This window comes from Podarcis pityusensis (genome assembly GCF_964106645.2).
Source record: "Podarcis pityusensis genome assembly, chromosome: 5".
In the NCBI taxonomy this organism is placed as follows: Eukaryota; Metazoa; Chordata; class Lepidosauria; order Squamata; family Lacertidae; genus Podarcis; species Podarcis pityusensis.
In genome coordinates this window covers 93,680,411-93,693,063 of record NC_138032.1, presented here as the reverse complement: position 1 = coordinate 93,693,063, position 12,653 = coordinate 93,680,411, and the positions used below count along the sequence as shown (strand labels likewise).

At 45.2% G+C, this 12,653-nt stretch overlaps 1 protein-coding gene across 1 annotated transcript in view; it reads left to right on the top strand.

Annotated features, from left to right (window-relative positions):
• The window catches only part of VWF (von Willebrand factor), a 155,535-nt gene that overhangs the window by 61,743 nt on the left and 81,139 nt on the right, over positions 1–12,653 (top strand). The window contains exons 22-28 of the mRNA XM_081005352.1: positions 583–732; positions 2,749–2,889; positions 4,223–4,342; positions 6,941–7,097; positions 8,008–8,169; positions 8,735–8,870; positions 10,887–12,223. Of these exons, the coding sequence (XP_080861478.1) occupies positions 583–732; positions 2,749–2,889; positions 4,223–4,342; positions 6,941–7,097; positions 8,008–8,169; positions 8,735–8,870; positions 10,887–12,223 (2,203 nt within the window). The remainder of the gene's footprint in view (positions 1–582; positions 733–2,748; positions 2,890–4,222; positions 4,343–6,940; positions 7,098–8,007; positions 8,170–8,734; positions 8,871–10,886; positions 12,224–12,653) is intronic.

Below are 12,653 nucleotides of genomic sequence, written 5' to 3'. Positions count from 1 at the left end.
TTTTGAAGCAGAAGAGGGGGAAAGTATCTTCAGTCTGCTTGATGGAAAGAGTTACTAAGAGCTTTCAGGCTATTGCAGAGCTGAACTAAAGTTGTGTTTATGCTCCTCCTTCCTGTGTGCTTGTTGCACATCTTTAAACCTCAATGCTAGTAAACTTTCCTACTCCCTTTAGCCAACAGTGAAACAAATTCAAACTTACTTTATTTAAAATATTTCTAAACTGCCCTTCGTCCAAGGATTTTAGGGCAGTGTGCAACAAACCTGAGGAAAACTTCAACTATACTTGATAAATAGTTATTGCAAGACCCCAGAAATGTCCTGTACACTCTTCTCACAACTGATCCTATAAAGGCTGTCCCCTGTAATGTCTTACCACTTAGGGAAGTGGGAAAGCAAAAAGCATGTAAGAGACCTAGGCTGAGCTGGCACCAGCATTTTTGGGTCCTGTGGAGACGGCAGGATCCCCCACAAGCCCACAGCGTTGAACGCAAGTGCCAATCACTGATGGTGCTCCTGGGATTGTGTATGGAAGTAACCTATAGCTCCATTGCTGAAGTTTCTATATATATCTTTTTGATGAAGGTAAACATCTTGACACCTCCTAGAGAAGAAGTCAACTTTGAAGTCTTGAAGTCTGGGCGTTACTACATCTTGTTGCTGGGTGGAGGAGGAATTGCTCTCACTTGGGATCGAGACATGGGCCTTACGGTTATTCTGAAAGAGAACTATAAAGTAAGTCCACTCTGGTTTATTTCAAAATAAGTGTGTGTGTGTTTATGCCAGCCACTCTGCGTTTTCTCACTGAGGCCCACAAGGTGGCTTAAACAGTACAGAGCAATCAAATGTACAGCATTCCCAGAACAGAATGCTTCTGGGTATACATTTTCCCAATCAACAGACACCATTCGGACAGGAGAAAGGAAGAGAGAGATGGAGGCAGGGCAAGGCACCATCAGGGACTGATGGAGGAAAACTCTTGCTGCATCTGACAGAACACAGGATAGAGAGCGTTATTCAGCCCAGCTCAGAGCAGACCCACTGCAATTAATGGACCCGGGGCATCTTACCCATAGAGGCTAGTGGCACAGGGTGCCAGGGCGCCAAGTTCTGGAGGGCGCCAGGGAAGAGGCAGAGGCTGGACGTGGTGCCTCCCAGCATCAGCTCGCTGCCCTCGCCTGCCTCCGCCATGCAGAGCCTCCATTTGCTGTGGCCACTGGCCACTGTGGCATGAAGCCCTCCCTAAAAAAAGGTCGTCAACTCTGGGAAACAGGGGTGAGGGGGGCGCCGGAGAGAGCTTTGCACCATGGCGCCGAATATGCTTAAGACGTCCCTGAATGGACCTAACTTAATCATGTTCACTGATTTCAATGGATCTCCTCTCAGTAAAACCTAGTTGAATTGCATCCTTTCTTAATTGCATATGAGATCCAATGGGGTAGTTGCTATAGCGTTGGGTATGAACTGGGGAGACGAAGAACTGGATTAAACCCTTTGGAGGACCCTGGGCAGTCAAAATATGCGGGTGGGTGGGTGGGTGGGATGGCAGATTATCTCCTAGAGAGCCAGTGTGGTGTAGTGGTTAAGAGCGGTAGTCACGTAATCTGGGTAACTGGGTTCGCGTCTCTGCTCCTCCACATGCAACTGCTGGGTGACCTTGGGCCAGTCACACTTTTTTGAAGTCTCTCAGCCCCACTCACCTCACAGAGTGTTTGTTGTGGGGGAGGAAGGGAAAGGAGATTGTTAGCCGCTTTGAGACTCCTGAAGGGGAGTGAAAGGCGGGATATCAAATCCAAACTCTTCTTCTTCTTCTTCTAGTGGGATAACATTGAACTAAGACAGCTTGGTTGTAATTTTCTTTCAAGATTAAATGAATATTATTTTGATTTGTTGTCACAGAGCCCCACAAATCTGCCTTCTCTGCCTATTTGGTAACCCAGCACTGAGGAAACTGAGGTTCAAAGCCCACCTCAGCCATGAACTTGGGCCAGTCCCTCCCTCTCAGCCTAACCTGCCTTGTTCTGAAGATAAGAGAACATGGGGTGAATTACATTTCACCTCCACACTGCTGTGAACTCCTTGGACCTAATCATCACCACTATCAATTTATTAAGCACCTTCTAAACAACTGTGTCTAGGCAGTATACATTAAAGATAATTAATAACAGCTGAAATCACAAAAAGAACAAATGCATTGAAAGCAAAATGAAAAACCATTCAAAGTAGACATTTGTGGTAGAGGCCCACTTATTGGAAAGCCTGCTGGAGCAAATATACTTTTGGTTGTTCTCAGAGCTCTCTGACCTCAGCTTCTCCCCGTATGAACCAACTCAGACCCAGTAATTATCACCTGAGGCCCTTCTTCGTGTGCCTCTTCCATGAGACACCTGGAGGGTGGCAACACGAGAAAGGGCTTTTTCTCAGGTGACTCCCCATTGTGGAATGCTCTCTCCAGAGGGGCTCGTCTGGCACCTTCATTACATATCTTTAGGTACAAGGCAAAAACCTTCCTAAGTAAACTAATTAGGAATGTAATTTAACAATCTATGGCCCTTTGAATGGTCGTGATGGAGTGTTAATGTTTTTGTTTGTTATTATGATATGCATTTTATGTTTTTATATTCTAAACTCCCCTGTGATCCTTGGATGACGGACGGTATTGACATTTAGTAAATAACAATAATTATATCAGAGTGCAAAAATCATTTTTATTGAATAAATGTGTGTTATTGTGGTTTGTTTATATTCAAGGATAAAGTATGTGGCCTGTGTGGCAATTTTGATGGTATCCAAAACAATGACTTGACCAGCAGCAAAAACCAGCTTGAAGTGGATCCAAGTGACTTTGGGAATTCCTGGAAAGTTAATTCACAGTGTGCTGATGTCACAAAGGTATTGCTGGTGTGAACAGAATGGGAAGGGGGCAGAATCACCTGTCCACACTTCCACTTTTTAAATCTCCAGATAGATAGGTCTAGCGAATGGTCTGGATGTGCTTAATGTTCTAGGATTTGTGTGTGGCCCTGATCCTTGCCTCATGGGTATGACTTGGAGAATTGTCTAAGCCTCCCTAACACCTTTCAACAAAGAATCCAATCAAAGAATAATAAATAATTCTGAAGACAAAATAAGTACATGTTGACGGTTGTGATGCGTTTGCCTTGAAGTTTGCATCAACCATGATTTTATTGTTGGAGATTAAGCTAAAGTAGTTATGATTGTGAGTCTGGGGAAAATAATAATTATTAATAATAATAATAATTTTTATTTATATCCCACCCTCGCTAGCCAAAGCTGGGCTCAGAGCGGCTAACATCATACAAGTAAGACAATGAATAAAAACAAGTGATCAATAAATTAAGATACACCCCACAATTAATTCAAACAATGAAGTCTTCTAAGGCTTCAGTATGAAATTAAAAACTGAGTTGTGAACATTCTACACAATAGTGTATGGCTGGATACTGAGAAGCTGGCTTTTCATGGTTTCCAGTTTGTTATCTATATTTGGAGGTCCCTATGGCGCTGTGGTGTAAACCACTGAGCCTTGGGCTCACCGATCGGAAGGTTGGCGGTTCAAATCCCCATGATGGAGTGAGCTCCCGTTGCTCGGTCCCAGCTCCTGCCAACCTAGCAGTTCGAAAGCATGTCAAAGTGCAAGTAGATAAATAGGTACTGCTCTGGTGGAAAGGTAAACGGCGTTTCCGTGCGCTGCTCTGTTTTCGCCAGAACAACTTAATCATGCTGGCCACGTGACCCAGAAAAACTGTCTGCAGACAAACGCCAGCTCCCTTGGCCAGTAAAGCGAGATGAGCGCCGCAACCCCAGAGTCGTTTGTGACTGGACTTAACTGTCAGGGGTCCTTTACCTTTTTATTTATAGCTGATTCTGCTATCACGGGTTTCAAATGTGCTTCTTAACTTACCCATTTCCCTTTTTGCATGTACACTTGTTAAGATTGTGAATATGGAACCGGGTGCAAGAACTGCACAACTACTTCCACGTGCCCAACCATAAACTGCTCAGCTTGCCATTTTCATAAAGAAATGAAATTTTGAATATTCAGATCTGTCCCTGTCTGTTTATTGGGATCCACTGGTGACTTCCTAGATTGGATAATCACTGTTATTGCTACATATAGGCTAAATAAATAAGCAGATGAATGTTAAGTAGCCACATATGGAATAGTAATAACAACATGTCAATATCGCTTCCCTTTGTTAAGCTTTCTCAAGGACAGAGCTTGGCATCTTCATTGTGCAATGGCAATGTGGTGAAGCAAGTGATGGTGGAAACGTCTTGCAATGTCCTGAACAGCAATACTTTCAAAGAGTGTAAAAAATTGGTAAGAAGCTTCTTATCCAGTTCTCATTCTCTCTTTTGCCGGCTTCATTACCCGGACAAATATTTAGCAGCAGCAGCAGCAGCAGCATTCCCCCCCAGCTGTCAACTTACAGATTTGAAAATAAGGGACCAGCAGCCTCAAAAATAAGGGATCAGCAGCCAAAATGAGGGATTTTTCCAGCACAGGTATGTTCAGCTTCTGAGCCCCTCCAAGCCAAAGGCAGAAAGCCCAGCCAGCAGCCAAAGGAAGCCTCAAGCGGTGGTTCCCACAGCGCAGCAACCCGGCAAAGGGGACGCAGCAAGGAAAACCACCGTCACCTCTCCGCTGGGAAGTGCTGAGCAAAGGCGAGTCCCCAGGCAACGCGGCTGATTTGATCGGCACAAGGCATGCAAGCTCCACCCCCCAGTCGTTCTTATACTCCTTATTGGGTGAGCAACGCAGCCAAGCAACACAGTTGGAGCCTCCCTCCTCCCTGGCCGGCAGGGAGGGAGAGCAGCTGCTTCCTTTGAGACCCGGGAAATTTAAGGGACATCATCAATAAGGGACAGCAGCGGGACATGGCGCTGGGATAAGGGACTTTCGCCAAATAAGGGACAGTTGACAGCTATGCCCCCCCCAATAATCCTTCATCCTATTTGCTGTGGGATCCAAGGGCTAAACTAGACATGGTGCCCATGACAACATTGTATGCTTAGTCGTGTTCTGCTGCATTCGCAGATGATGAGGATGTGGGGGTTTTTTGTGGATGTAGGAGAGGAGAGTTGAAATCTCCTTTCTTCCCTCCATTGTCCAAGGCACTTTCCTCCCAGTCTAGCTCACTTCCCATTATCAGACTCAGGAACACCCAGAAAATGGAGTTTGGACAAATCATCATAGAAAGTAAGGTGGAGACCACTCAGGTTACTTTGTTTGCTTTGTTTTAATTTTGAGATGATTAAAGCTGCCTTGAACTTATGGAAAGGTAAGTTTCCAATATTTTATGAAGAAATAGAAGAAACATGTTGTTGCAAAGAACAAGCAAATAAGAATAATTCCTCAATACAAGAAACGAGTTGCTGCTGAGGGTTATCGGATAATCAGTGTTGACCATCATATTTGATACCAAATTAGGGCCTGTATATGGGACGCGGGTGGCGCTGTGGGTTAAACCACAGAGCCTAGGACTTGCTGATCAGAAGGTCGGCAGTTCGAATCCCTGCAATGGGGTGAGCTCCCGTTGCTTGGCCCCTGCTCCTGCCAACCTAGCAGTTCGAAAGCACAAAGTGCAAGTAGATAAATAGGGACCGCTCCGGCAAGAAGGTAAACGGCGTTTCCGTGCGCTGCTCTGGTTCGCCAGAAGCAGCTTAGTCATGCTGGCCACATGACCCGGAAACTGTACGCCAGCTCCCTCGGCCAATAAAGCGAGATGAGTGCCGCAACCCCAGAGCCCGTCACGACTGGACCTAATGGTCAGGGGCCCCTTTACCCCTTTACCTATATGGTTGAGTTTGGCCATCTTGATAACAGGGAATGGCTATTCAGGCTCCCACCTAACACACAGAGAGACAGAAGCTCTTGCTTGTAAGAAAGTAAGAGGTATCCTGTCAGGCAAGCAACGATACAGGTTTGGAAGCAGACACAGCTCTCAGAAGTCATGCTTTGGGAATTCAGCAGCAGGGCAAGAAGTGACAAAGATGTCCCAACAAGTTTTCCCGCCCCTCCTGCCATCTTGGCACCCCTACTCGCTCAACTCTCCCTCTGCTTATGGGAATGCTGAGATTGCCAGCGTCAGGCGGGGTGGGACTGCTGCCACCTGAGAAGGTGGCACCTGGTTCTAGGCGAACAAAGGCTGCACCCTTCTGTACAGACACCCCGCCCAGCTGATAAAAGCCCTTCACAGCCCCCACGGAAGCCCTCCACTCCGCAAGGAAGCTTGGCAGGGAAAGACCACATACCAGCTCTGGCTTCCAAAGTGGCTGAAGTTTTGAGGGTTTTGTGAAACAAGCAACATAAACAAGAAAAAGAGGTCCTTCCCTCAGTATAAAGGGAACGATATACTGTGTGTGTATATATATATATATATATATATATATATATATATATATATATATATTGCGTGGGTTGAATCATAGAATCATAGAGTTGGAAGAGACCACAAGGGCCATCGAGTCCAACCCCCAAGGTTGAGGGCGGGGAAAGGACACATCTTCTCTTCCCCACTCTATAGAAACCTCCTCTCCCTTCTATGTTGCAATAAAGCACTCGGGTTTGGAGCTTGCAGCCATCTTTGAGCTCCAGCCCTTTACTGTCCTTTTCCTTCCTGCGCCTGTCACTCTCCTCAAGAAAGCTCCCTCCCATTTTGGGAGTCTTGATCAGTTCTACAAGCTTCCTGTTTCAAGACAATTGACGCTCTGGCCCAGAACCCTTTATAGCTCTATCCTTTCATTAGTAACATGACTTAAATCCTATTACACAGACAAGTTTAGAGTCTGAATTGGAGAGAAGCTCTCTCTCTCTCTCTCTCTCTCTCTCTGTGTGTGTGTGTGTAAGAATAATCCCGGGTTACTCAATACAATGGAAAGCTACTAGCACATTTAACCCATATGACTTTCCTTGTAGGTTGACCCTGAGCCATATGTGGACATCTGCCTGTATGACACCTGTGCTTGTGAATCCATTGGGGATTGCGCTTGCTTCTGTGACGTCCTGGCTGCCTACACCCATGCCTGTGCACAGAAAGGGGTTGTGGTTCACTGGAGGTCTCCTACTCTATGCCGTAAGTGCTGGAGAGTTGTAGGGGGGTGGGGAATTGATAATCACGGCATGAGCGACGTGCACATTAAAAGCACTGTCATATTATGCTAACTGTCATGGGATAAAGAATCATGGGAACTGGAGTTTGTTAGGGGTGCAGGCAGGGTGCTCTGTGGCAAACACACCACACTTCCCAGGATTCCTTGGGGGAAGCCAGGACTGTTAAACTGTGCAGCGTGGATGTGACCTCAATATGCGGTGCTTCCATTGGCAAAGGAAAGAGTAGGGCGGTTTCATTTAATCCAAGTCTCTGTTTGTTGCTGTTAATGGGAAATCTATCAAAAAACAAAATCAAGAAATGGCCACCCGTGTTCTGCAGAATTGAGGCAACTGCGATGTTTTGGTTTGTGCTGAGATCTCGTGCAAATACCAGAGTGGCAAAGCTACTCTGGGCATGACTATGGATGACTAGGGCATGACTATGGATGGAACTCACTGGAATTTTTGCATTCAGCTGGGTAGTAATATGTGTAAACAGAAACTGAAAGCATGAAAGACAGCCTTTTGTCCACTTTCTGTTGTTGTTTTTTTAAAGTACTGAATTTGTGTGGATTTTTTTGAATTTCCTATATATATAGTCAGGCTGAACCCGTGGCATAGAAACAAACCAGATCAAGGTCGCTGAGTCCACCCCTAGATGGAATCTATAGTAGTGTGAAGTGAAGTTTCCAGTTTGAATCTCACTTCTTCCATGAACTCATAACCTCAATCTGCAATATGGTCATAACCGGTGCTGACACATTGCAGGCTTGTTATAAACGGGATCGTGCAAAGTATACTGAATACTCAGAAGCACTATAAGATGTGAAGTCTCGTTGTTACTTCATGGCGCAAGCATCCAGCTCTCGTTGTTTTTTCTTCATATTTGGTAGCACAAAGTTGTGAAGACATGAACAAGGAAGGAGGAGGAGGATACCTGTGTGAATGGCGATACAACAGCTGTGGCCCTGCCTGCCCAAAGACATGCCAGCACTTGGATCCAGTGGTCTGCCCTGTGAAGTGTGTCGAAGGATGTCATGTTCATTGTCCAACAGGCAAGCATGGTCCTTTTGGTGTGGATGTACTAGCTTAGCTTCTGCGATCAAAAGTGAAAATAAATTTTGTTATCAATTTCTGGTAGGGAAAGGTGGGGATTGGTTTGGAGATTCTTTGGGATTGCCCCTCTCATCGGCAGGAGGAGTCACGCAGATGATCTTGACTTCCTTCCTTACTGTCCACAGCAGGGGTGCCAACTGGAATAAAATATTGAGGGTGGGGCAGGTAAGCCCCACCTCACATAATCAATCACAAAACGCTGCGCACACACACACACTCACCATGTGAATAGCAATGCATGTAAACTGGGGGGGGGGCCCTCAAATATTTTATTGGGGGAGGCAAAGGGACCTTGGCCCCTAGGAGTTGGCTCTTAGGGTCCCCAGAGCAGGTAGAGATGGGATTGGCTGAGTTGTTCAACTGGACCACCTGTGGGTAACTCGATTCCTTCAGAAAGCAGATGTCGGATCCCATCCTTATCATTGGTGCTTGGGAAGTTCAAGGGTAGATTGTTGCTTACTGATTCTTTTGAAAGCCCAACTTCTGAAAATTGTTGTGAAACAGGGAAAATACTTGATGAGCTGTCAGAGTCTTGTGTTGATCTTGAAGAATGCCCGGTGTGTGAATTAGACAATCTCCGGATTCCCCACGGAAAGAGGATCCTGTTGAACACTGAAGATGCGGAGCTCTGCCGATCCTGGTAAAGCAGATGTGTTTTTCTGAGCATGGGGAGCATGAATGTATGCATGCCAATAACCCAGAGCAGTGAATTTCAGTCTTGATTTTGCATGAAGGCACAAGTATTTAGTCAAGACTCCGGAAAAGTTTTCTGTTGTGGAGGAAGGACACCCTGCAAGTAAAAACCAGGTTCTGGTTGCAGAATCATTCCTTATATAGCGTTTACATTACATATGTGAGGGTTGATTTGATGCCTAAATCCCCTTTCCTGAATGATAATTGCCCTTTGAATTCAGGGAGGAAATGCAGGCCTTGGTTATCAACGCTGTAAAATCGGATCATTTTAAACACTATATCGTTTGAGAGAAATTGCTTGCCTAGAATCCTATACCACAGTTTTCCTGCTAATGATTTAACGTGCATGGCAACACACCGCAACTTCTTCCTCCACGCAGTTTTGGAATGTTATGTACATTTGCCTCACCAGGGATACATCACTGCACGTAGCCGTCACCTAATTTAGATGCCTACGCCACCTGTACAAACAATAGGAAAGCATTTTTATAGCAAATATCCAAAGAAAATTGGAAGCTTGTAGAATGTCATCCACCAAATATTTACACCAGGATTAAAATAATAAATTGCAATAGTTCTGTAAATCAGTGTACTCATTCCAATAATTCTTAGCCACAACAGCATTACGTCATCTCCAATGATGTCAGTGGATTGTGCGCTGCTATTGTTTCAGAACTTCCAAAGCCTCAGCTCAGGCCTTGTCGCACCCAGGATGAGGCAAGACAAAGGCAGAAGGAGAGGAAGGCAAAAGCATCACACTCCAGTGGGTGCCCTCGGGGGTTGGGGTGTAGGGGCCCAGCCGGTTAAAGCCTCTTACCAAAACACTACCAACTAGGACATGGGTGCATATAGAAACTAAGATCATGAATGGAGAATCAGTCTAGGTTTGACGTGATACAGAGGCAAGGTCAGGCAGTAGTGTAAGGTCAGCATCCCAGGAAATTCAGGCAAGGTGCAGCTCAGCTAGGGAACTAGAATCAGGAGCAAGGGATCTCTGATGCTTCCAGCAACTGGAAGCCTCAAGAGGGAGACTTTATATGCTGTGGCATCCCTGACCACACCGTAACCACATCTCCTGGTAGAAAAAAGTGTTTCAGGGATGCTTAATTCTCTTGATTGTATTGTATTGCATTGTCCTGGTTGCATCAGAATTAAGAAGACGCATTCCCATCCCCCTTCATATCAGTATTGTGCTTATATTTTGGTGGAACAACGGAGCAGCTGAAACAAATCATGGTACATAAGCATTAAGATAACATTAAACAATCATGCAGAATTCTTTAATGTTACCTTGGCTAGGTTCTAGAATCATAGACTCGTGGAATTGTAGAATTGGAAGGGGTCCTGCGGGTCATCTAGTCCAGCCCCCTGAAATTCAAGAAGGTACACGTGGCATATTGTTCCATCAAGATAGAAACCATCGTTCTTAACTTAGTCTGCTCACTCTTCTTCTGCTCGCTCTTCTGACACTGTTTCAAGATCTGCTTTTTTAACAACTGGAAGAAACAAACTCTTTGAAGATGCCGAGAACAAGGGGGAAATCATGCTTGAGATATATTGAAATGTTGGTGGGTATGAATGTTTTCATAACCAGTTCTGTAGTTTGATGGCCCTAGTATGTAAGTGGGAGAGTCATGACCAGAAGAGTGAGAATGAAGGCCACTTCCAGTTAAGGCCACACTGCAGTAGGGATTTGTGACAACCCAATACGCTTGACTTTTATTCAACTCGCATATTGTAATTCTGTTGGTGCAGACAATTATTCTAAATCTTTCCTATGCATATGTTACTAATTCTAGCACAATGACGGTCCAAAGGTGGAGAAAGGAATCAACTCTTTTGCAGTTTACAGTGTCTTCTCTGCCTGGTTGTTTTGAGGCAATCCTTAGTTGCAAAAGTTTTGTGGAGAAATACTGCTACTGTTTCTAATGGTTTATCTTGTTGATCCCCCCCCCCCCCCCAGCCATTGTGAAGGACGAAACTTGACATGTCATAGGTGTGATCCACAGGAGACAGATGAAATTCTAATGACCACAACTATTGCTCCCGAAGATCAGATAACCTATGAATACTCTTGCAGTAAAATGATGGACCTTGCTTTCTTAGTTGATGGCTCCAATAAGCTTTCTGAGAGTGATTTTGAACAGCTGAAAGCTTTCATAATTGGCATGATGGAAAAACTCCACATCTCCCAGAAAAGAATCCGCCTGGCGATCCTAGAATACCGAACTGGCTCACACATTTACCTTGGCCTCAAAGATATTAAAAAGCCATCTCAAATGAGGAGGATTGTCCAGAATATAAAATACACTGGTGGAGATGTTGCTTCTGCAACTGAAGTACTTAAGTATGTGGTATTCCATGTGTTTGGGAAGGCGCCGCGAACAAATGCTGCCAGAATCGCTGTCTTACTTACAGCGAGCAAGGATCCGAAGAGAATTGAAACGATCTTCCCACTTTTGGAAAAGAAGAAAATCACCGTAATACCAGTCGGGCTTGGACCTCACATCAGCATTGACCAAATTCAGTTAATTGAAAGGCAGTCACCTGAGAATAAAGCCTTCATAATGAACAGTGTGCTTGAACTAAGGGAACGTAGGGATGAAATAATTGATTACTTCTGTGGCCTTGTGCCTGAAGTAAGTGCCATGTTGTTTACCACACAGCCCCCTATTGCAACCCTTCCCAGTGTCACCGCAGTCCCTGGACTCGGCTGGGAGTTAACCAGAGCAGCCCCAACAACATTTCTAGTTTCTGTTCATAAGGCCATGGACATTGTTTTTTTACTTGAGGGGTCTGACAAAGTTGGCGAGGAGAATTTCAATTTGGTCAAAGAGTTCATCGCCCGCACAATCAGAGAAATGGATATCGGTGAGGAAACCATTCATATCACTATCATTCAGTACTCGTTCACAATCACGGTGGAATATTCCTTCAGGGACAGACAGTCAAAAACAGACCTGATTAAGAAGGTGAGGGAGATCAAGTTCCGTGGAGGGAATGCCACCAACACCGGAAAGGCTCTCAACTTTGTCTCTGAACAAACTATAGCCACAAGCAGAAGGGGAAGAAGGCAAGCTCCACACTTGGTTTACATGGTGACTGCGAATCCTGCCACAGATACCATCACTCGCCCACCCACTGATGTCAACCTCATTCCCATTGGTATAAGCCCTAACGCCAACATCCAGGAACTCAGAGAGTTAAGCCAGCCTCAGGCTCCCATCATCTTAGAGGATTATGACAGGCTCATCCAAGAAGGACCTGACTTGGTATTAAAAACATGCTGCTCAAGGGAAGGTAATGCCTGTTTTCTTAACTTGGGGTTTTGTTCATGAGAGCACCCTCTTAACAATTTAACCCATTTTTTTCCTGCTAAACTTTGGAGCCAATAGATTGCATCTTCTCTAATACATTTGAGCAGGCCACGGAGAATTCAGAGTGGTAGGATAGCACACATACTGCCATACCATTCCCACCCTACCCCCTCGAGCTGTTGCTTCTGGCTGGTTTTTGTAAAGATTCATCTCTCCATTGTCTTGATCTGCAGACCCAAAGGAGAGCTCGTGTGAGTGGTTTGGTGCAGGGATCCCAAAGAAGGGGGTCAAAAATGCCTGAATGGCCAGTTCTAGTGCTTACCTGTGTGAGCATGGCTACAAATGAGATAGATACAACCAAGCAGTTGGCGTGACTTGTCCGTGAGGTGCTAATACGTTCAGCATTACTTACA